At 35.1% G+C, this 26304-nt stretch overlaps 1 protein-coding gene and 1 pseudogene across 2 annotated transcripts; both read right to left on the reverse strand.

Annotated features, from left to right (window-relative positions):
* Positions 1–6358: 6358 nt before the first annotated feature.
* Positions 6359–7569, reverse strand: LOC143581422 (uncharacterized). The gene is made up of 4 exons (XM_077064214.1): positions 7516–7569; positions 7081–7202; positions 6800–6876; positions 6359–6543 (listed from the first exon to the last, which is right to left on the reverse strand). Exons 2-4 carry the CDS (start codon positions 7179–7181, stop codon positions 6416–6418), a joined length of 306 nt encoding a protein of 101 aa, XP_076920329.1. The 5' UTR covers positions 7182–7202; positions 7516–7569; the 3' UTR covers positions 6359–6415.
* A 9420-nt stretch (positions 7570–16989) lies between these two features.
* On the reverse strand, positions 16990–23895 carry LOC143581414 (protease Do-like 7; annotated as a pseudogene). Its single transcript, XR_013143815.1, has 22 exons — positions 23585–23895; positions 23407–23477; positions 21761–21961; positions 21071–21100; positions 20843–20968; positions 20666–20759; positions 20512–20576; positions 20366–20421; positions 20209–20278; positions 20030–20148; positions 19809–19939; positions 19548–19713; positions 19190–19471; positions 18905–19087; positions 18730–18835; positions 18493–18663; positions 18328–18407; positions 17996–18220; positions 17702–17917; positions 17471–17628; positions 17264–17375; positions 16990–17169 (listed from the first exon to the last, which is right to left on the reverse strand). The product of XR_013143815.1 is annotated as a protease Do-like 7 (transcript).
* Between the last annotated feature and the right edge of the window lie 2409 nt (positions 23896–26304).

Genomic DNA, 26304 nt, shown 5'->3' on the forward strand with positions numbered 1-26304 from the left:
GAATATCACGGAATGCTAGCCTAGACGCTTCAACTACGACAAATGAAAGAAGACTACGATCTCTCAAAGCGAATGGGTTACACGAAGAGGCAACATTATCGCAACAACGACGAGTTCAAAAAATGCATGAATATTATGACTATTAGTTTTTTTTTTGTTATGTATTTTTTTAATGTTTCTTTTTTTATTTTATGTATTTTTATTTAATTATTTAATTCAATATGTTTTTATTTGTTTAGTTTAATTATTAAAAGAAAATAATAAAAAAATGGTGACGTAGCACTGAAGAAGGGCTACAATACCATTACACCCTAAAAACAAATTTCCTACTATTAAGTGGTTGGGCGCCACATGTTGCAATTCGCCCAATTTGTAGTCCCTCCACTACACATAGCTTAAGACCATGCGTACTCATGGCGTTTTTTTAGGCATTTTCACTCCAAAATGCCGAGATACACCGCCCCCTCTGGCGTTTTGTACATAACGCAAGGAAGGCACAGATTTTGAGGGTCTTGTGAGAGAGAAATAGACAGAGGGGATGAGAGAGAGAGAGAGAGAAGCATTTTTGGACATTTTCTTACTGCACCCACTTTTTGCAAAATGTCAAAAAACTGACTATGCGCCACATGACGTAAAATGTCCAGGTGTACCTAGTTATGTCTACGCATGGTCTAAGGGAGGTGTTTGGGATTACTTATTTCCATTAACTTATAACTTATAATTTTTTTAAAAAGTTAGTAATGTTATTCAAACTATATGAACATATGGTTTTTAATTTAGGGTCATGTTATTTAACAAAGGAGAACAAAAATAAGAAGGACGAAAAGAATTTCTAGTCACACAAAAAACTTTTTAAAAAACTAATAAAAAAATCATAACTCAAAATTTAATAAAAAACAAAAAAAAGTAAAAACACAAAAATGTTTCCACCGTCTTTTTCGTTCTAAAAAAAACACAATGGTGAGTGAAAAAAGTCGTCGTGTCTTTTTGTTTATATTTTGGTTTGTTTTCGTCATTGATTGTGTCTTTTTTCCTTACGTTGTGTCTTTTTTTTCTTTATATTGTTTTATATTACTCAACATTATGATATATTTTGTTCAGCATTGTGGTATATTTTGCGATCTATTGTGTCTTTTTTTAGTTGTAACTGTGTCTTTTGTTCATTTTCGTCATTGTGTCTTTGATCTTGGCATTGTGTCTTTTCGTCATTTTTTTTTATTTTTTTTAACAGGAATGATAGCGGAAACATTTTAGTTTTTTAAATTTTTCTGTTTTTTATTTATATTTTAAGTTATGATTTTTTTATTATTTTTCTAAATTTATATTTAAAGAGTTTTTTGTGTGGCCACAAGAATTCCCAAAATAGTCAATTTGAAGAGAGAGGTTCCCAAAATAGTCCGAAAGTTGCTAAAATTCCCAAAATAGTCCATACAAACGTATCTCCAACGTGACATTGGTAATCGTGACGTGAGATTTGGTTAACCACCCACAGGGTGACACATGTAAAGGTAACGTGAAATTTACTACCAAATCTTTCTGCGCCGATAATTTTCTGGCCAAAATCCTTTTATGAAAAACAATGGTTTTTGAATTAAAGTTATCGGCCCCGTGAGTTTCAAAAGCTATCGGTATTCGGGTTTTTTTGAAACTCATCGCCTCCGACGCATTTAAGATGAATTTCATCTTTTTTTGCATAAAAAGAAGAGTTGTCAGAAAAGATAGACTTTTATACAAAGTATTTAAATTCGAAGGTTTTTAGATGAAAATTAACTTTTTTTGCGTAAAAAGAATAGTTGTCAAAAAATATTAATTTTGATATAAAACTCATGTTTTTTTGCATTGGAATTAGAGTTGTCAAATTCGATGAGTTTTGATATGAAGCTAATCTTTTTTCGTTGAGTTTTGATATGAAACTATTCTTCTTCGATGGTTTTAATATGAAACTTATTTTGCTAGCAATTCGACCAACCCACCAACCATCGTTTGCAAAAACATCCACCTTCTGGACGAGAATAAACTCACTAACAACAACATCAGCAGGCTTTGACCTTATTTTATCGGCCATCACAAACTCTCTAAGAAACCCAGACTGATCATCTTCCAGCAGGGTACGAAACTGAACGATGTAGGGAAACATTAAACGAACCGACGAACCCGGAACCCGTGACACTATGTTGCCATCATAAAACGAACCGACGAACCCAGAACCCATATCAACAACTTCAATCATATCACCTCTCTTAAATTTCATTGTTTTATAAGATATTTTTGTTGAAATGGAAGAAGATGTAAGGGAAACATAATATAACAAGGTTAAAATACACATTATTCGGATTTATAAAACTTTAATGAAAATCAACGGAGGAGATAAAATTCAGACGTAAATTATCGTTTTTTTGAAATTTTTTTGAAATTATTTGTAAATTTATCGGTTTTGTTTAAACTATTTTAAAACTTTATCGGTTTCGTTTACACTTTTTTGAAAATCATTGGACAAGACTAACTTCACTGCAAAAGTATCTTTTTTTTTGCAACTTTTTGGAAATTTCACGTAGGAGAAGAAATTCACCTGAAATGCGTCGGGGGCGATGAATTTCAAAAAAACGCGAATTTCGTCATTTTTGAAAACTCACGGGGCCGATAACTTTAATTCGAAAACCATGGTTTTTCAGAAAATGATTTTGGCCAGAAAACTATCGGCGCAGACAGATTTGATAGCAACTTTTACGTTACCTTTACACGTGTCACCCTGTGGGTGATTAACCAAATCTCACGTCACGATCATCAATATCACGTTGGAGATAAGTTTGTACGGACTATTATGAGAATTTTAATAACTTTTTGACTATTTTAAGAATCTCTCATATTTTAACTTTTCCCCATTCATATTATCCTATGTTACCTAACCCAACAAAAACTTGTAAGTTCAAATTTTCTTTTAAAAGCCAAAGCAAAATACACAAGTAAATTAAGAAGTGATCCATAACCGACGGTTAACCAAGCCGACCATAACTGAATTATCGGTTTCGGTTACAGTGAAAGCCCAAAACTACACCGAACCGTGCTCACCATACTATATTATAAATTTATAATAGAGCACCCATAACATTTAAAATTTAACTAATACAACATTTATTAGTAATGGCACAACACTTATTGCATGTGTTTAAGAGGACAAAATAGTTTTTAACTTTTTATGCACATACATGCACTTTTACACATTCATTTTTACCCGACATTAGTTATTTTACGACTACTTACATTTTTACTCCATTATTTTTATCCATATGTTTCTTTTAGTTTCGCTTTTAAACCAACATTCCCCGTAATAACCTTTCCATACTTAATATTTTTTATAAAAAAATACAGTATAAAAATGAGCATTTTATTTTATTTAATTTGAGTATGATATTGTTATTATAAAAAATTAACATGTTATGTGATTACCGGTGTCTATTTTTTCCGTGAAATCACTTGGACACCCTTCTAGTATCTATAAAATATGCGAGTAAGAAATCAGTAGTTAAAAGTTTATGTGACAACATTTTTAGGTTTCTAACTGAGTGGGTTTTTTATGTTTGCGAAGAATGATTTTTGTTTTACCTGGACAGCTAACAAATAAAATCAGAGGATAAAAAAGTACACATCATTTTGCAGTCAAATCACACACTTTTACCGTGTCCAGTACTCTTCTTTTTTGCAGGTATAATGATCCCATTACATCCCTTCTCAACAATCCTTTCTTTATCTTTATCAAACTAGAAAACAAAACAACCAACAACAACATTTTACTCTCAACAAACATGGAACAGTTTCAAATCTTACAGATTAAGGTTTCAATTATTTTCTTCACAAATACTAATAAATAATGTGTTTCTTGCTGTTCTGATTATTATTATTATTACTTACCCTTTTACTCTTTCTTGCATAACAGGAACTTGCACTCAAAGTCCACATTCACTGTGATGGATGCAAGAAAAAGGTTAAAAAAATACTCAAAACAATTGAAGGTAATAATCTTCCTTCTCATAAATTAATCATCTTCAAAACATAATTTTACCATGATTACTGAGATGGTATTATGAGTGCAGGAGTTTATTATGTAGAGGTTGATGCAGAGCAACAGAAGGTCAAAGTGTATGGAGATGTTGACTCTACCACATTGATCAAGAAGCTGGTTAAATCAGGTAAGTATGCACAGCTTTGGCCAACAAGTGACCAACAGTTTCCAAGTTTCATGGATGGTGAAAATGACCAAAATCAGATTCAAAATCTGATCAATGCTCCTCCAAAAAGACTACCTTTGTTGACTCCTAGAAGCCTTGAAGACCAGATGTCTTTTGAAAGGTGTTTGAAACAGAGTATGAATATGAAGAATATGGGATGGGATGATATCGATAGGAGTTCGATTGGCGAAAACGAGTCTGGTTTTGTTGACTTACAAGGAAGTCAACTTGGTGGATTGCAAACTTATCATGATCATCATCTTCATCAACCAAGAATGCCCATGATGAACATGTATCAGCAAAGCTATCCATCACCTATGATGATGAACATGTATCAGCAAAGCTACCCATCACCTATGATGATGCACATGTATCAACAAAGCTATCCATCGCCTATGATGATGAACATGAACATGAACATGAACATGAACATGAACAAGAACATGCATGGTGGTATGGGGAATGTTATGATGCATGATAACATGTACATGCATCAACCTCATGTGCCAAATTATGTGTTCCCCATGGTTCATCATGCCCCTTATGTTGGTTACTACTAATCTCATACCATATTGTTTTATGATTAGGTTGTTTTGAACTTTATAGTACCATTGGTAAGTTTTTATGAAAAAATGTATGGATATTGATACATATATGGTATAAGTTTTTATTACTCAATTTAGACGCGCATTAATCTTGATATACTTCTATAATCTCATTTAGTAGCATAATAAATAAAATCAACAAGAAGCATATAACATGACTTATCATAACGCGGGCCCCTTTGTATGCTCAGCTGTAACTAGTAACTAAAGCTCGGGTACTCGGGTGTTTCGATGAAACAGGTCACTAAAGAAAAGGATCAGTGCTCAGCGAGTCAGTGGGTCGGGTTTGCATTTTGGATTCTAATAGATGCATTTACATGTTTACAAATTTCAGTAATTAATTTCTTGTAAATTTTTTGAACCCAAAAATGAGAATATTGGAAGAGTACATATTAGGGTAGAGGAATTTTGAATAATAAAAGATATCGTATAACCACTTATACGTATTGACAGCCTTATGTACCATATTATTAGTACACCTTTACAGTGTTCAACTTAAAATTGGTTCTTTATTAATCAACACAACGAATTTTGTGTGAGAAATAAACTACTTATAAGAAGGATAAGAAAAAAAATTTATAAATCAAATTACCAACATAAATGTAACAAGAACATGAATGGTAGTTTTCTTTTTGGCATATTAGTAAGTACAATGGTTAGTTTGCAATTTGAAAAGATATCAAGATGATACAAAATCAGTTTGGATACAATGAGTTGTTTTAAATAATTACATACAGTTCTATTCTAAGAAAAATAACCAGCTATAAGGTTTTAATGCCTTACTTTACAATGGCTTATCAACTTTTAGCCTCCCAGCCTGTGATGGCTAAAAAAACGGTTCCAAACCAGTAATCTGATTCCTGAACCGCCCCAATACCAAACTGGTTTCGGGCCCGACCCAGACCGGCGGTTCGTATAGGTTCACTACAGAGATTTAAACCGCTTTAAGACCCAACCTGTTCTGGAAGAAAAAAGGTTCTTTTCCCCAAACTGGTTTATAACTTGACCAAATTGATTTGATAGGTTCAAACATGTTTCATCCTAAGCCGGTTTATAACCCGAACTGGTTCGAGCCAAACCAGTTATGATCAGTCATTGACTAAACTGTTCCGGTTTATAACCCAAATCGGTTTGGACCTGTTAACCGATTTGTACACCTCATTCCCACTAGGTAAAGTGTTAAATTTGACAACAAAAACCAATTCACACGAATATTTAATAAGCATTTTATATAACCTATCTTTTAAAATATCAACTTCAGGTTACAACAAAAACAACTTCACAAACTTGATCCTTAACTAATGTAAACGTTACAACTCAGTCCATGAAATTTGACTACTCAAATATTACGTCACACATCGTCAAGTTCCAGTTATAGAAACATAAAATTCGCAGTTGGTCCAGTTTAGTCAAACAACTTGTAACAAATTGTTGTGTATGAATTGGATGTTGGATCACATAAGCGCTATCAATGCTCGATATAAAACAAAATGATTTAATACAATGGACACAATTCCCGCAAAAGCAAATATAAATCAAACCACACAATCCATAAGTAGATAAAGATATAAAAGAGTTGTTAATTTACTTGCTTCCAGAACCATTATTGTTTTTAAAATCAGCAACAGCTTGGTCAAAGGTGCTCCGGACATGCTGGCCTATCATCATTAGATCTTGACACGAGTCTTTAATTACTTCCTTTGCTGGATCACCTACAAAACCAAATCATATAACCGAGTAATTTATGAATGTGTTTATTCGAGTTATGATTTTAGTTTTGAAACAATATAAGTTTATTATAACTTAGAAAAACCACAGTTTTTTAATCACTAACTATTTATAAATTAATACACAAAAAATGTAATAAACGATATTAAGATGCATGTATCAACCTAATCATAAATGTAATTACAAATACATAATAACGCCGCCAATAAATAATTAACAGAATAAAAAAAGAGACGATACCAGTTGTCTGGACTCTTATGTTGACCCGCTCCTCCGAAGGATGAGGAATGCTGTACCCGCAGACGGTAACTCTTGGACTGCAATGACATATAATTACAATATAAAACATCAAGAAACAGTTAAGTTTTAAGTTTGGGGTCAAAGCATATGAAAAAGGCGGAAACTTGTTTCGTTTTTGTGATAGGATAACGCAGCTTAAAACGTAAACAATACAGACTACCAAATATTAAACTAAATTATAAAAAAAATAAACGAATGTAAAGAATTCGAAAGTTACTGACTCTTGGTTAAGAGTGAATCTTAGAGCGTTAGCGAGTGTATGATCCTCATTGGGCAAAGTAAACGTTGAATTTGATTGATCGGCATACGACCCGTGCTCCATTTTGGACTAAAAATCTGAAAACTTTAGAGCAAAATTTATATTAGTGCGAAACAACAACGGATAAAATTAAAATTTAAAGTCACAAGCATCAGTAAACAAACTAAGGAGGTTTAATCCAATAAGAAACACCAAAACTCAATGTTTAACTCAGACAAATATGAAGGGGGTAAATAATGCAGCAATTAGTTGAGACATTACATCAAACAGTTGGAAGGCATAGCTAAAAAAAACACAAATTAAATAACAAGAAAATATTGATACAACACAAACCCTTAAAACAATATTCAATATAAGAGTTTGAATGTAAAGTAGAAGGTGAAGTTATTATACTTACTGGTAGACGGCCGTTCTAGTGGTGACGGTGGTGTTGCAGCCGTTAGTTCGAATGTGAGCGAAGGTTAGAACAAGGGTACGCAATAAAAACTTGAACCAGAACTGGGCTTTATATTTATGTTAAAAGAAGTTGGATTAAGCTTCAAATATTTGGGCTTTATGTTAAAAGAGTGGCCTTTGGTCATGAAAGAATTGGGCAAATTCACTCTTATAATTTGTAGCTTCTTTTTTTTTTTTTTTTTTTTTTTTTTTATAACGACCACAAGAGGTGAGCAAAAAAAAAAAAAAAACTGTTTCCATAGTATGTTTAACACTCGGAACCGGACCCAAGCCTAGCCGAACCGTGGGTATGTACTGGGTTTTGGGTTTCTCCCCGAAACCAACCCAGACCTGGTGGAACTGGTTTCACCTATACATGGTCAGAACCCGACCCTACTCGATAAAACCCGGCACCACCAGGTCAAAACCTTGTCAAATAACCGACCATACCCGGAACTAGTTCCTACCCAATTCGTTCTTGTCTTTTGTTGACCATGCCTGGAACCACTTCCTACATGGTTCTGGTTCCGAAAATTTTTGGCTTGTGGACCTCTAACGGCGACTGATTTGTAGTTAGAGGTGAAAAAAAAACCCGAACCCGGAAAAACTACCCAGAACTGGGTTTTCTTATAGTCGGATTTTAGGACATGAATATTGACCTAACCAGGCCCGCCCGCTGGGTACTAATATGGTATACATTTCAATACTAAAAAACACCTAAAAACCAGCCAGTTTCGGATCCATACCTGAAACTAGGTTTTTCCGATACCTAATATATAAGTCCATTTTATTTAATTGTAATCGTTTTACTTTCTATTATACATGTACTTTTATGTTATTTGTTTATATTTACCAAAGTGATTTTGAAGTTTTATGGAAGAATAAAAAACAGACTTAGAACAAAAATAAAAGTACAATCACTTAAAACTCCCGATCTATACCTGAAAATATAGTGTTTTCCCGACCCAAAAATAGAGAATTAAATTACACAGGTATAGGGTACCTGGTTTCATACCCTACCACGAACTAGTGAGACCAGTCATGGTTTTTCAAACCAATAATCGGTTCCATACTCGATCCAGTTATGGCCAATACATGAATTCTCCATACCCGATCATATTTGGGGTTGAAAAACCCAGGTTTATGCACCTCTATTTGTAGTTGATAAGCTATATCGAAGAAAGTCATAAACTAGTCTTGACGCTAATCCAAATTAATTTAATGTTTTAAAATAAGTTATACAAAGACACGTACAAAAGCATTTTATTGGGCTAATAATATGAAAATGGATCTGCCTATTCAAGTTTTAATCGGTTTACATGGTTTATTTGGTTCGGTCACAAACCATACTGATAACTAAATCTGTTATTTAGTTTGGTTTTTTTCGTTTTTGGTTTCGGATTGTTTTGGTTTTCAGTTTAATCAGTTTCAAAGTACATGAGAACACCCAAAAGTTAAGTTAAAGTTTAAAAATTAAAAAATGTATACAAACATAAAAGATATGAAACTTCAAAACCCAACATGCAACATAATTAGAATGTGAGAATCTATTTCTCACTTTCTCATCCATCAAAATAGTGTAAGTCATGCTTTTCAACAAGGAGTCTTAGTCTTCAAATAGAAAACGGTGAAATTCATTGGCTTCAAAATCCAGCATCACATATGAGATTATAAGCTATGATTATATAAAATTATTATCTATATCTATATTACATATAAAACATATTAGATGGACAAAATAGTAATTTAACCATTTAAAAGATGCCGCTAACACTAAATGGGAGACACCGCTAAATTTAAAGCTCCGGCAACATTCCAATTCTCAGGCAACATAGCTAGGTTTAATTAGGGTTATTAACTCTCCTATTGAAACCCCTAATAACTCCCCCGCAATCAAGCATCATCGAAACCCCTGGATCAAATTATCACCATAAAGAATTCCAATCAACCATAACGAACCCCTGTAATAACTATTCAATCAATGATCGGCAGTTATCTTCTGTCGTATAAATATATGGTCTATGGTTGATTGCAATTCCGTCAGCCCCCAACAATTGCGAATAACTATCGATTTTTTGTTTGTGTGCATTTTGTGAAGTTTATCAAAGCATTTCACGGATTCAATTGCTATGGGTATCAAGAGCACTATGTTTGCACACCACATGTTTGTTTAAAATCCCGTGTAAGTTTTTCCTAATTAACTTTCTTTGTTTTGTGATTTATTCCCTTTTCCAGTTTATTATGCTGTAGTTGATTGATCCGTCTTAAACAATTCAACAGATTGAAGTATGCTAAATTGCAGGTATGGAAGTTTTGCTTCTTTCAAGTACCGTGTTTCAAATATTACTGAAAATCATCATCTTATTGCAATACCAATACAGATATAAGCAGTTAACACGGGCTGGGTGTGTCTTGAAATTTACCAATTTACCCTTTGGGAATGCACATTCTCGCTTATATGTGCAGCTTCTCTGTTCATGTTATCCAATTGAGTGATTGGAGCATGCTATTGGTATCTTCTTTTGTAAAAATGATGTTAATCATACAAGGTTAGATGTGACAACATGAAACATTAGATTTCAATAACAAATCAAACGATTGCAATATATCAATGGTTACTGATTAGACTTCTCAACTTAACCTTGAAATGTGCGGTTCTTCAACTTGTTACAACAAAGGAGAGCTGAATTTAGTGCTGTGATGGAACATGTTTTTCTGGCAATTGTGCTAATCCTTTTGAATGTTATTGAACGAATATTAATATATTTGAACTTGTGTTACTGTCACTAAAAGGTTTACAGTCTTGGAATCCTAGCCACCTAAACTGCTTTAGTAAGGTAGTCAAGACTTGAAGCAATTAAGTGACATTTAAAGTAGTTATCTATATGCGTATTGTTCAAATCATTCATATCTATGTATACGTATCCATTTGGTACTTTTGTTGCTTTTTAATCTCCAATCTGGTAATGATTTGTAACAAATATGTTTTAACACACTCTTATTTCATGCTTCGTGCACCGTTTTGTGAATCGAATGCTTATCTATATGTAATCATTAGGGATGGATTTTGTGTTTGAAGTAAATATCATTACAATGTTAACTAGATTTCTAAAAAATATTATTTATTTTAAGTTCAATATCATAAAAACCAATATTTTTCTTATGTTTTAGGAAAAGTCCATACGCTTGTCTAGAATGCATGTACATGTAATTTGTGAAAATTGCAGGGGCTGGAAGATTATGCTCGGCGGGTGGATATGTTGGTGTTGCGTGATGTTGCTCGCGAGTCGTGAGTTCAATGAACTGGCAAGGCAACGTGTAGTTGATAATCTGGATCACGTAATGACAATGGCGTTTTGAGTTTGCTTGTTTGGTTTCGGAATTTTAACATGTCACAACCCCCAAACCCATACCCCGGGAGGGGAGCCGTGAACGCGAGTGGTGGTATCGGTGTTTATTATTTAGCAGCGGAAAATTTATCAGGACCGTAGTTAGAAAAAATTATCAGAGTGTAAAACACCATGATTTTTATTTCATCTGGTTGGATAAAACCCATTTATATCCTTACAAATGTTTTATAGGGATAAACCCTGTTTTACAACAAAAACATGTTTCTTTATTCTGGTGATAAGCCATTTATTTAAGCTGGAAGGCCCGCAGGCACAATCCCTTTATCTTTATCATCTCACCTAAAACATGTTTTAAAATATTTGATCAGCGGAAAATACTGGTGAGTACATTCATTTATAATGACACATATACAATTACAGCATTAAGATGTTTTTACATCTGCCCGCTTGCAAATTACCGAAAGGTACTTGTCACTCGACCCTATCTATGACTGTGGTCATATTACTTATTGGCTAACACTTGTCCAATAAGTAACGTGTAATAGCCCAGTAGGCAAGCCTTGTATACAAAACCCCACAATACCAGTAGTAACCATCCTGTAAGTCTACAGAGACTTAATCACTGTAATGTATTTAAAACACTTTAAAAATATATTTGAAACCATTTAGACTATCTGCCATGAGTTTAATAGGTTTTGAAATCATCATGACAGTGTCGGAAAAATAGTTGTCTCACACAAATGTGAGTGGTACAAAAACTCGAATGTCTCACCTTGCAAGTTTACTGTTTATGAGCTTCATGGTATTAAGCACCTAGGTTAAATACCATGTAGTATAGCTAAGTTAATATAAACCCATAATCATAACGATAATCACGAGATTAGAAACTTTACACGGTGGCACAATGTCTTACCTTATTCAGGTAGAGCTTTTGGATTCGTGCATAAAAAGCTTCTTTTGATCGGATAGGATATCGTTACGACACTCGGGTATTATACTCTTAATATATATTAATATATGTGTGTGTATTCAGAGAGAAAAGAGAGTTTGAGCGAGGAGGAAATGTCTCAAACTTAATCTATTTATAGCTGATTCCGGAGCCCATCGCGTATCGTGATGGGTTCAATAAGACGACATCGCGTATCGCGATGGGTTGATGAGTCATCCCCATTTTTTACGCGTGTCAGGTGACATAGCACGTCTGCGTAACTTCCACGTCGCGTATCGCGACGGGTCACTTTGGGAGCCAATCAAAGCGCTACATTGCGCCCATCGCACTTCGCCCGAGCCCGTGCCCATGCACGTTCGGGTGCGTCGCTAGGACCACTTGAGAGTGACCTATCATAAGAATATTGTTATGGAAACTCATTCCCTTATAAAGAGCTTCCATTTTTTTCAAGTTTCCATGTGGGATCAAATTCTCTTCCATACTTATACCCATGTGGGAACTTCCATATTTTTCCATCTTTCAATGTGGGATGAATCCATCCTTTCATTTATTCAAAGTGAGGTATTTTCATTTTCTTATTTTATATTTTCCATCATATGTTTTGGAAAATTTGGAAATGTTATATAACATTATGTAGAATTTATATTTGAAAAATTGGTTAATTATCAGGCAAATGTTTCAAAAAGTACACTACATTAAAACTGTCATCGCTATTCAATACGCATATCATATGTCGTTATTAAAAGGTAGCTCAAACATTTGATTAGTAATTAAATATAGCAAAGGAGAGTATTTTCGTAAATAATATAAATAATACATGCTCTGTGACCATGGCATTCGTTACGAACTGTATTATGACACTACATATCTTGTTATGTAAATACAAGCCCTTTTCATTTATATTTGTGATTGTTTATTGCTGATCAGTGGAGTTCTGCAGGTTCCTTATGCAATTTTATGCATTATTTATATGTAGTTCATGTTTATAAATCTATAATTATGTCAAAAGTTGCATGTAAATAATAATATGGTTGTCAATTTTATCATGTCGCATATCATGTTATGTCGTTAAATCACCTAATGTGAATTTAAAAGCATTAGGAAGCACTAGAAAAAGTCGAATGAGCACAAACGAGTTATAACGACAAATGAGTCTGGGTTAGTTAAAATGGGTATTTTTGGTTCGACTAAAAACTGCTTACAAGGAAAAATGAGTTCGAGTTACCTAAAAAAGTATCAGTTTTGATTCCGGTCAAAACGTTCTATAAGCAAGTGAGTTTGGTCATTTAAAGAATTATCAATTTTGGCTCAGTCAAAACTGGTTTCAAGCAACATGAGTTTCGGTCATCAAAAGGTAACCGTTTTGGTTCGGGTTAGGGGTCGGGGTCTTCGACCAGTCAAAGCGAGTTCAGGTTATAACAAAATGTAAGCAAAATGTTTCGATTCATTTAAAAAAAACATCAATTTTGGTTCTGGTTAAATCAAGTTATAAGCAAAATGAGTTCGGGTACTAGAAAAAAATCATTTTGGACGTTTGGTTCGAGTTTAAAAGTTTTGGTTCGGCCTAAAACGGTTATAAGTTATTCATTCAATTTCCATATGTCCTTTATTGCAACAATTGTTGCATGTTAAGTTACTTTCAAAGCAAATTTATTACAATGAACACAATGATTCATGTTTCATAATGAACATGTTTCTTACTTTCAAAGAAATTTTGATATTTTTTGTTCTTAAAAGAATGAGTTAACCAGCTGGTGATTTGGTCTTGCGCTTTTCATCAATGCAATTAATAGTTTGGGTGTAAAATGGGTCGCGATCACGGTCCGACCTGAGACAAACTTGAAAACTTAAAACGAGCCCGAACACTACTTGGACGCGAACTTACCCTTATCTATGCTTACAAGTTTAGAGCAATGTTATGAAAAAATTATAATGAACCGAACCCATATCAACCGAATTAGATATTTGCTTTTAAACAAGCATACCCGCCGCAACGCGCGGGCTCATATGCTAGTTAACAATAAATCACTTTTGATAATGATTTTGGAATTCCTTATGATGCCACCTTATTTGTAACATCCGGCTCCTCGCACCACCAATATTGTCCGCTCTGCCCAGGAAGAGCTCACGGATTTGTTTTTGGTTGCCCAAAACGCGTTGGTGATTGATGAGGCAGGACATTACTTATGAACTAGTGATCTCTCTTGTCCACGACCGATGTGGGATAGCCTAAGAGTGGGACAATGTTGTGTTTGCCAAGGGTGTTACATTATTACTATTCAAAAAGTTAATAAGTCACAAAAGTATGACGTGTTAACTTTTCTCCCTCACACAACAAGCATCTCAAACATCTTATTACTTTTAAAAAAATTAATAATTTATAAGTCGGCAAAAATAAGCAATCCCAAAGGCAACCCAATATCTCTATTCCACCCTCAGGAGGAAACCCACCAATATGCGTGAAAACCCTCTGGCCCAACTTGAGCCCCCTTGTTAATTTGAAGTTTTTGAATGCCTCGCCATAACCACTTAGACTAGATATAAAACTTTAATTTGATCAAAGAAATATTATATTAGACTTAATTACAGTTTTGATTCCTGCAGTGAACCACAAAACGCAAGATTCATTGCAATTGCCAAAAAAGGACCACCATAGGGGTCATTCACTCATTCTTGTGAAAAATTCATCACGAGGGAATCCTGGTTTTAGTCATTATATTATTAAAAAATCATTTTATATTCATTCAATGAATAATTTGTTTTCTGGTCCAGTCTAGGGTTGTGTGTGGTGCGTTCGGTGCAGTTTTTGGCTAAAACCAAACCGCAAACCAAAACTTCGGTTTTTGGAGTTTTTGAAACTGTTCGTATCGGTTTTTCGTTTTGGTTTTGGTTTCGGTTCAGTTTCGATTTTTTCGGTTTTCGTCATTTGAGCTTGAAAATTTTAGGCTGAAAAAAAGTTTGCAAAAAATTGTGAATTTAGGTATATATAATTTGTTAATTGTAAAATAATAGACTATTATACATTTAAACAAAAATATTTGAGTTACATATTTATTAATTCTTATAAGTTACTTAATATAAAATATAAAAAAAAAACAAAAATTTCGGAATTCGGTTCAGTTCAGTTTTTACAAAAACATCAAACCAAACCGTCGGTTGTTGTTTGGGTTCGGTTTTTTCGGTTTCAAATCGATTTTTCGATTTCTTACACACCCTTAAGACCAAGTCCGTAATAAACCGGTTCTTGAATACAACCGCCCCGATTCAGTTTCTAGTCCTTTATTAATTAATCCGGTTTAATCCTCTCTCCTCTTTCTCCGGCCGGCAGTCAGTTTTCCGATTAACCGCCGGTAGAACATGAAGCGAAAGAAGTGGTCAGAGGTGGAAGAACAAACAGTCCTCACCAAATATTCCGACCTACTGACCTCCGGAACCCTAGCCAAGCTTAAAACCAGAGAAAAGAAGTTCAAACCAATCGCCGAACACGTCAACTCCGTCCACCACCTCCGTGACCCCGTCAGCTTCCCCTTCAGGTGGTCATGGCGTGACGTATGCATCAAGGTCCAGAACATGCGTCATCAGTATTTAGGAGTGAAGCAGAAGATTAGGGTTTCTGATACGGAGTACAATTGGGAGGACGGCGAGAATCATTGGGAGAATTTCATGAGGTATAAGGAGGTGTTCGGTGATGTCGAGGTTGAAGCGAGTGATAGTAAGAGGGTAGTTGATGGGTTTGATGAGTTTTTTGGGTTAGGGTTTGATGAGTTACAAAATGATGATGAAGAGGAGGAGGATGGGAGTGGGAATGATCAGAATGAGGAAACGGATGATTCGGGTTCGGTTCGTGTGAAGAAGTCGAGGAAGGGGGTGAATGGGAGGATGCTGGGGTTGGTGGGAGCTCAAATGTTGGAGCTGAGAGATGTTATGATGAGGAGAGAGGAGAAGCGGAAGGAGAGGGAGTGGAAACGAGAAGAGAAGAAGGCCGAGAGAGATTCTCGGAACGAGTTGGAGTTTGAAGAGAGGCGGATGGTGATGGCGAAACGGGAGGCTGAGAGCAGGATGAGGTTGGAAATGGAGGTTGATGAGGAGAGGAGGCGAAGGATGGCGGTGGAGGAGAGGTGGGAGGAGGAGGAGATGAAGTGGCGGGAGAAGATGGTGCGGATGCAGGTTGAGCATGAGAAGCAGATGATGCAGTTGCATGCAAATGCGTGTCAGAACCAGATGCAGATTCTTGGAGTTATGGCGCGGGTTTTTTGTCAGTTTTTTGGGTCGACGAGTGATGGGTTGGGTGCTTTGGTTCTGCAGGTTTTGCAGCATCCGGTTCCAGGTGGATTGGATGATCATGATAAGCCAGATGCAAATTCACCTTAGGAGTTCTTGTAAGTGTAGTTTTGTTAAAGCTCAGATTACATATATGATATATTATATGTCTGTTATCAGTTTATTACCTAGTGGCAAATAATTGGAATGTTTTAAATGTTTATTATCAATGCAATTTTATGATATATAGTTCTATGATAGTTCATAGTTCAGTCTTTCGATTAAAAAATGCCAGAAAACCTCAAAATACAAACATTTATTATGGCATCATATATATGAAGTTACATGTACGTGCTACAATGTGTATGATAGAAACCAGAAAATTAAATTACTTAAATTAAGATGATTAGCCACATTCGAGATAGGCTTGATCTCCAAACAAAGGTAACAAACCCTAATTTTGATAAATAAACATTCGACATCTGAATAAACAACAAACGATCTACTAGTACTACTTCTAATGACGGTTATTCGCTTAACTTCCCACTACATGTTCTCCTACTAATTCTCATTAATAGCACTAGATTGTAAATATTAATAACTGGTAGTGAACCTGTGTGTTGCTGTCAAGAAACATGGACGCGAGAATTCGGTCAGGATTGTTAGACGAATAAAAAAAGGTCGACAAAAATAATCCTAGGAATTTTTATTTTTTTTTAAATATACAAGAAGAAGCTGAAAAAGAAAAAAGAAAATGTGGGATAGCTTCGAACCAGGTGGAAATCGGTAACGTAAATCGTTTAGATAAGAAAGTTGTTAAAGTTTAGAGGTGTATATCTAAGAAATATAGCCCAATGATTTGATACGAATACAGTGTTCATATGCTATCTCTAGCTTCCAATGATTTAATAATCTTTCTGCGCCACATGGCGGTTTCAAGATCAAACCTGAGCTCCCATGTAGGCCAGTAGTGCAGGTCCTGTTTCAGTGTCAGGACCCATGGTTTCCCGTTCAAGTGGACAGTCCGTACACGAACAAATTCTTCCTCTTCAATTTCCTGTATGCAGTATACATGCATTACTTTAAATTAAATAAATGGCAGGGTAATTTTTATTGAAAACACAAAACAAAGAATAAATGAGCATTTGTACCTTTGTGACATTAACAAAAGCATCCAAATCAGGAGTCGGTTTTCCATTAACTTCCACAATCCATTGTTGAGCATATAAACCGTATCTATGCACCGGGCTCCCGGAATACCACCTGCAACAGCGTAAATTATATTCTTTAGTCTTTTGACACATCAAGCTGACAGTGATGCTGATTGGCAAAAACAGGTCGAACACTCAAACCCATACCTTGTGACATATACACCATGTCCCTCTTGCGGAAGAAACCCGAGAGCACGCACTTCTGGGTGAGGATCTTGTACTAAGCATCCACACCAGTTAGCTACGCGTGTGGTGCCATTTCCATCTCTTATATCTGTTCCCACTTGAACATCCATTTCACGCCCCTGAAGAGCAAACCATAAAACAAGATTCATTAATATTTCTCACATTAAACGAAGATTCATTAATATGATTAACCTGTCGAAAGATGGTGAATTCAAGTTTTGCATCCATGTCATCATACATATCCAAGGTATGGCATGCATCTTCAAGATCATTAAAACATGTAACCGGCTTCTTATTGATTGCAAGAACCATATCACCTTGTTCTAATAGATTCTCAGCTTTAGATCCTGCTAAACAACCTTTGACCTGTAGGACCTGACGCCTAACAGGATCTTTCTTTACAAGAGCCTGCAAAACAGCAAATTTATAAAAATAGCAATTCCTGCATATATTACATATAAAAAAAGTGTGAAACATACTGCATACCTGGATCCAGTTGTTGCTGAGCCCAAAACTTCTAGCCTTGGAAAGTAAAGCACGATTAAACTCGACCTCTAAAACCCTTACAAGAGGCATTGGTCTTTTAACACCATTTATTAGAAGTGACGGTCCTTTCACGCCTGATATTATTTTGTCAAGAACTTGGCTGATTGAATGTATATGAATACCTCTTGCAAAATCATCTTTAGATGAATTCGCACCATATTTGATCTACAACCAAGATTTCATCGTCAGATTTTAGTCAACAGTAGGTTGACTAACAAAGAACTAAGAGAACCAACCTTCCTTTTCTTTTTTGATCGATGATTAGTACGAACCTGAGTTGAAAAACTTCCCCATATAGCTTTAACTCTTCCATGTTCATCAGTTAGTACTCCTGAAAAATTGCTACCAAAATCTGCATACATCAACCAACATCATTCACTAATTAGTGTATATAAATATGCTTTAAAATTCATATAAAAATGGATAATGATATTTACCAGTATCAAGCTGTATAACTTCCATGTTCGTTGCTCTATAACGCGGTGTATCAGCTGAACTTATCTTTAGAGGTGCGTACGGATTGGTTACAACAGATTTTCTAGATGTTGCTTGCAAACTCCTATTTAATCCCACAAGATACACACTCTCACCACGCCTCAATGCAGGTTCTGTCACAAAATGAAAACAAAAATGAGAAAACATCTCAACCATTGATCTGGTACAAGTTGTCCTACCTGGAAGAAGTTGGGCAGCTCGGACTACTGAACTACCATCGGGTCCAAGGGCAGAAGGGTCATATGCAATAATTGCATAGTTATGAACTGGATGGAGAAAGACCACCTGAAAAATCAAACCTTGTAACAAAAACAAGCGGTCGGCTTCTTAAATTTTTTAAAAGCTGTTTCATACCTCCCCAGGAATTTCGATTGGAATGGCAGCAAAAGAAAGCATGACATCACATGCTGATACAACAACGGTTTTCTTGTCAACTGCAACTAACCCCATTTCTTCTGAATGATATATAATGACACCAGTTCCAAAAGAATTCTGTGCATAAACACCATCAACCATACATGATGATGGTCCATAAAACTGACACGATCATACACCAGTAAATATAAATATTCCAAAAGTTGTACCCAAATCCCATCAAATAATAATAAATGAACAATGATTTGATTTTGAAGATGTTACCGTAAACATGGCAAGAGTAGGCTCTATCACACGCTCAGCAACAGAAGCACTACCAGAGTCTGCTGATGTGTCATGATCTTCAATATCAGCAGATGAATCTTTATCGATAGATTCCTCTTGAACATGTGCGGAGCTACTAGTGTCCATGCTGGAAACACCATGAGGTACTTGGGAATTTGAGGGCAACGCCGTCTTTCTTATCCAAATACCAGAAGTGTCGTCGCGTGTATATATGTTAGGTGAGGCATACCACTCATGGCGGTCAACTGTAACAAGAACAGACTGCGACCACAAGAAAGTCAATATTATCCACAAAAATATCTGAAAAATATACTTTACCAATACAATATTAATATACCTTCCTCCTGTGGCGATCTTTGTAGTTTATGTATTCTAATGGAACCCGGGCTCCTTTAGAGAGCTTGGATAGAACATTAATGAAGTTTTCAACGTTTGAAATGCGTTCATTGGCTAATCTTTTGATAATGGCATGCCGTGGGACCCCAGCTCGATAAAGCATGTAACTGCAAATGAAAAAAAGATACAAAAACAAATGGTTGAACATTTCATTTTCAGAAATAGACTAAAGAGAAACCTTGTTATCTGAACACATATTTACCCGGGTTCTGCTACATATACAAGACCGCATTTAAAAAGAAAATTCCTAGCTTGTTGATATGAGAGCGGGTGTATAATCCCCCCACTAACTTCCAAAAAGTAGTTTGGAGTTATGGAGTGTAAATCCTCAACCTGAAACAAAACACAATATTGAATTTTCCAACACTAAATATTTATAAAGCACAAAACATGGATGTAAGAGACCAGTCAACCATCACTCACCACTAACTGAACGGTCAAAGATGTGCCACCCCTTTCAAACTCTAACTCAACATTTTGGGCCACACTGTCATCAAGTAAAGTCTCCATCTTCAGAAACTGAGTAATCACCTGCGTAAACTCTAGTTCATTTAAGCATAGTTTTACAAATGATAGTTTAAGAAACTATATTCATATAGCACGTATCTCTCCATTCATGCGAACAAGAACATCACCCGGTTCCAAATGTTTACAAGCCGGGCCACCTGGCACCTACAGCATACACGTGATTGATGTCAGACGTAAATGTTCAGCTGAATCTGCAGATAGCAATTTCACAACAGAATCTGAAAGACTTACCACAGAATCAACTACAAGCATCCAGTTTCAGTTAGTGGAGATTCATGGCGAACCAACTAACCCAAAAACAAATCAAATACCAGAACATGAGAACTTAACGTTTTGTTTATGAATCAACACATAAAGTTGAATAAAAACTAACAGACCTGCTCTGTTTCACTTTGTAAACCGAGCCTGCGTGTTTCATCAAATCCTTTGTGGACAAAGGTTGCTTAACAGCAACAAGAAACCCATAATAAAAAAAACTTTTTAAGTTTAATAACAAAGAATTAACTTTAAGAAAATGTAAATGTAAGCAACAAACCTGGATTGTACCACGAGGTACTGTAACAGCTTGCCACTTATCTTGACTAGAATCTCTTCCATTTTGCAAGAAATTTAATGCCCTAACAACCTGCAAATGCAAACTTCAGGGTTTATGTATGATTCCTTAGAAAACATAACATTTCTTGTTCCAACATATTACATTGTACTTACTCGTTCTAAAGGAAAGTAAAATGCCGAGGAACTAGAAAAATCGCAGCCAGCGTTTAATGCAACCGCACGTCCTTGCCAATCAATGACTGGGGACCCACTTGAACCACCTTTAGTACCTGAAGCTGCCTGTTGTGGATGGAAAAATTAAATTTAATAAAAGAAATCCAAACTACTTGGTCAAAGTCAAGAATAACCCAAAAATAGTAGCATTAGAAGCAGGAAGCTCACCTGTATGTAGAATGTATTGAAATCGTTCATCTCTGCAGCAAGAAAATTTCTTATTGTTAAGATGTGATGAATGGCAGCAATCTTTATATCATTTCTTTTTTCACTATTATTAAATAATGTAAAATAAAAAAAAAACACACATGGAAGCAAACAATCACATATATAAGACATATAGGTGCATTAAATTAACCAAATGCAAGGATTTAAACAGCTTTGACACGAAGTTGATCCAAGAGTTAGCATACTCATACTTATACCAACTATAAAATTATTTAAAATGACAACTTTTGTTGCGTTTGGAGTTACGTGGCCCATTAGTAACAGATGAAAACATCTCAACGGGCCAGATCATGTGACAAATCACCAAAGGCGACTTGCTCCAGATTCCATCACCCAGAACCCTGATTTCAATCTCTTAACAGGTTTCCCCAGTTTTAGCAAAATAGATTTATTTCCTTTCCATTGTAAATACGCATAAATCTTTAGTTATTTCCAGTTTTCGAAAACCAAATATGATTTTCCCTGTAAAGTAAGGCTTCATTTAAAAGTTAAAACAGTTATAAGATTCAATACTTATCAATTTTCTTATCAACAGCATTCTCTTTACCAATTAAGCAAGTGGCTAAATATCTCTTTGTCTACACAACTCCATCAAACCAAGAATATAAACAAAGGAAAAGATTGTGAAGCAGCATACTTCCTATAATGCGGTGCATCCCTATCGAGACGCGCAAGAGTACCCGCCAAAATAGAGATCTTCTCTCCACTATCATTCCCAACAACTCTAATTTCCAGTCCAACAGAAGCCGCTTCAGGAGCCAAAGGTATCTCCTCATAGCTCAGAAACTTCACCGCGGCAGGATCATACCGAAAGAATCCAAAATCATGAACCTAAAATATTGCACAATCAGTCAATCACAGTATCTATATCTATACTATATATAATACATGAGACATCCCATTTTTAAGTAATTTACAATTTTTAATGGCTAATGTACATCTTAGACCATCCGTAATGGCACGTTTTCGATGGCGTTTTGAGGTATAACGCCGGGGGCACCCCCCCCCCCCCCCCCGTTTTGGGGTGTTGATTTTTTCCGGCGTTTTGTATAAAACGCAAGAAATGGCACTCTTTTCAAAGTGGTGCGTGGTATATAACTGTTGGAAGGGTTTATGGAGGAGGAGGTGGTTCCGTGGTGGTGTAGCCATTGACGGTGGCCGGAGTTTATGTTTTCCGGCAATTTTTCTGGCGAGTTGATCACATGGATGGAAGGGATGGATGTTGGATGGAAGGGATGGATTGATTTTTGGTGTTGATCAGAGGATGAGATTGACCGTCCCGTTTATTCCGACATATTTTCTGGCGGTTTATTCCGGTGGGTTATAGAAATAGAAGATGATGATGATTATTACTCACTGCTGCTGCTATTCTTCTTCTATGGCATATGGCAGCAATATTATTATTATTAATTATTATTTAAGAAAACAAAAAAAAATAATAGTGACTGGGCGCCACGTGGCGCATAATGCCTGGGGGTGGAGAGTTATGACTACAACCTGTTTTTGTAAAAAACCATAACTCTGACTGGGCGCCACGTGGCGCATAATGCCTGGTAGTGGAGCTTACACATGGTCTTATATAGCATGCAAGATATGGACAAACTTGTCACAACATAGCCCCCTCAACTTTACTCAACTTTTGTAAATTTAAGAAATAGCTACTACTTTGGACCTTTATCTTTACTCATATATTTCTTTTAATTTTAATTGTAAATAACTTCCCACCAACGATTTTCCAACGGGCATAACTTTTTCATACGTTAATATTTTTTTATAAAAAATTACACCATAAAAATAAGCATTTTAATGTCTTTAATTTTGGTATGGTTATGCTATAATTTTTCAAATAGAAAAAGTTAAGATACTACATATGAGTATTCACAATTTGGTTTTCACGGTTTCTAAGTTATATCGTGAGCCAAACCGTTGGTTCGATTTTTTGTTATTGAGAACCGAAACGGAACCATTGAAACTTTAAATTGAATCGTTACTGATGGTTTGGTTTCACTTATTGAGCTTCAATAGTGAATTTACTGTTCCATCCGGTTTTATATGGCCAATTTTCTGTGTAAACCATAAACCAAACCCTTTGCTATGGTTTGAACATTCGTAAGCCGGGTAACCAAAAGTGATGATTGGTCCAAGCGATTTCAAGGTTTCAAATGAACCTTGAACATCCACAATTGTTACATGATTACTATAATTTTTGTTTCCCGCCGCATCGCGCGGGCCCACGTCTGGTTATAATTTATATATCACCACAAGCTGTCACTTACAGGGTCTCGGTATATCGGATACACCGGAATCTCTTCACGGTTCACAAACATAGCTTCAGCTGTCACCGGACCTACAAAACACACTCAAATTAAAAGGTCAACTAAGTCAACTTATTATATATATTTTTTTATCAACAATTAAAAAGTAGTGTTTACATCCAAATGAACATATAATTACCCGGTTTAACGACGTGGCGATTAGTTAAAATAATTCCACAACGCTTATCAACAACAAACCCGGTGGCGTGGCTTGCAGCAGCGGACTCGGTGTCAAAGGCTCTACACGCCGTCGTACGGAGCACAACCACCGCCGGAACGACCTTGTGCAGCGGTTTCCGCCAATCCTCGGCAGTGGCGTGGTTGTCTCCCGACGGAGGATCGATTTCCATGGACAGATCATCATCATCATCGTGAGGATTAATAATATCCAATGGCTCCGATTGTGATGCTTCCAAAGAGTCATCCATCTCCGGTGACTGTGTATGGTGGTGAAGTTTACGGTGATTAATTACAGAGGTTTTTGAGAGATCGAAGGCGAAGCGTAAAATACTTACTATAAATGGCTGTTGGAGTCAAACTACTGGTCAAATTTTAAAGTTATTGACAATGAGTTTGGTGTGAGCTTTTATGTGAAGTTGGTGTAACCAATCCTTTTACCATAGAATCACGCGATATAAATGTAACTATAAAACTATGACTAGTCATAACTATTCAACCCTGGCATTATGCATTATGTGGAGCCCAGTTAGAGTTATGGTTTTTTACAAAAACAATGTGTGGTTATAACTCTCCACCCCCAGACGTTATGCGTCACGTGGCGCCCAGTCACTTTTACACTTTTCGTTTTTTTTTACTTTTTAATAAAAATCAAATAACAATAATATTTTATTACATAAATATTACATTAAAATAAAAAAAACTACTCGTCGTCGTCTTCGCCCTCTTCGTCCTCGTCGTCTTCGTCCTCGTCGTCTTGATCATCGTTTTCACCAGGCAAAGGCCGATACACTCGTAACCGTAACCTGTTCCTCTGCCTCGTCGTCGGCTTGTTGGTCGGGACCGAAAAACCGTTTATATGTAGATGGAGGATCCATTTATATAGTGAATTTTGTGTGAGGAAATATAGAGTTGAAAGAGATTTTTTATAAGTTTGATGAGTTTTGATTAGCGATGAGTTGGTTTAATATATAAGAAATAATTTTATTTTATTTTTATTCCCCAGCTCTCCAATCCAACGGTAACATAACGGCTCTTTTTTTTAATATTGGAGCCATATAATCGCGTTGTATGTATAACGTTTAAAAAAAGCCAAAACGCCAGGGGGGCGGTGTGCCCCGACGTTATAGGCTATAACGCCTACAAAACGAAGCGACTATGAACGGTCTAACCGGGTAACAAAACCCGTCTAGTGATAAATGTGTATGACATTTAACCAAACTTCAGATAGTTTCACTCAACCTTAAAACATTATGGAAATATTAGTTGTTCAGGAAAAGAAATAAATATGGAAAGATACAAATTATAGTTACAAAATATACAAGTATCTTAAGATTATTTGATACTTATCTATTAACAACCATCTAAACTATATAATAAATAACGTTTTATAATGTCGCATATCATCAAAATGTTTTTTACAAAATTTTCTTTTCTCTCTCTCTCATATTAAATGCATTTATTTTTCTTATTAATAGTTTTGTATTCATTTTATTTCTTTTTAATATTTCATTTTCTCTTTTTAATATTTTTTTTCTTGATTTGAAAAATTAAATACCAGAATAAATAAGCTATTTTGTTTTATATAAATATATTGTATTAGTTATTATATTAGGTTTGTATAGGTAACTAATTTTCACGTTAATTTTGAACAATGATTGCAAAAATTATGGTTGTAAATCTATTATATATTAGTTAATTAATACTAAGGTTTTATAAGAAATGATCTTATTAGATGAAGAGACAAGATTAACTTAAATTTAAATTTAATAAATTTAACTTATTAAATATATATAATTGTTTACTAAATTACAAGTTTTTTTCTTTCAAGCCCTTAAAAGACAAATTCACTATTGATGTATTCAAAGTGTTTATGTTAATTTAAACGTGTGGGCTTATTTAATTGGTTAAAGTATCAAAAATGATTCAGGTCAAAACAGTTTATGATTAGAATGAGTTTCGGTCACGGGTTGGTTTAAAAAGTAAGCATTTACAACTTCTTTTTTCAGTTAATTATTTAACCAACTCATCATTTATGTTAAATTCATCATCTTAAAAATTCGTATAAATATAAACACTATACAACATGTTTTGGTTTTCAGGTGGATAAGACAACTTCTTATCTTTGGAATACAAATGTTAGACATTAGCACACTGTTATCAGATGACAACTTGACTTTGTATATCCTTCTATTACTGAAGATTTCAAAAATATAAATTTCTTAAGTGAATGAGTTGTACTTGCATCAAAAAATGAGGTTGTTCAAGAAATTAGCAAACGTTTGTTATTCGTGTTTTTGGGAGATGAAAATATTACCATTTTTCAGATGGTATCTATCAGACATAAAATGATACGTTACAAGAAAGTATTCGTTTCCTGATGTATTAAATGGCCTCAGAATCTAAGGTTGTTAAGTCATAGGTTAGTCCTAAAAGCCGATCTTGAAGTGATGTTGCTTAGAATATTAACTAGAAAGTTGATCTATGCAATAAAACTAAACTAAATATGAAATATAATATGATAACCGTGCTATAGAAGCCGAAACCATATTCAGAAGTAATATTGGAACTCATACTTCTTATTCTTAAAAAAAATCCTACACCTTTAGATAAGATAATTAATTTCAAATAATAAAATTTTCACTTTATTTTTGTTTTACAATGAAGATTAATAAAAGCTAA

The sequence above is a fragment of the Bidens hawaiensis genome, unplaced genomic scaffold (assembly GCF_021521415.1).
Source record: "Bidens hawaiensis isolate Kalapana, Puna unplaced genomic scaffold, B.hawaiensis_p1.1 tig00030915_1, whole genome shotgun sequence".
NCBI classification, from domain to species: domain Eukaryota; kingdom Viridiplantae; phylum Streptophyta; class Magnoliopsida; order Asterales; family Asteraceae; genus Bidens; species Bidens hawaiensis.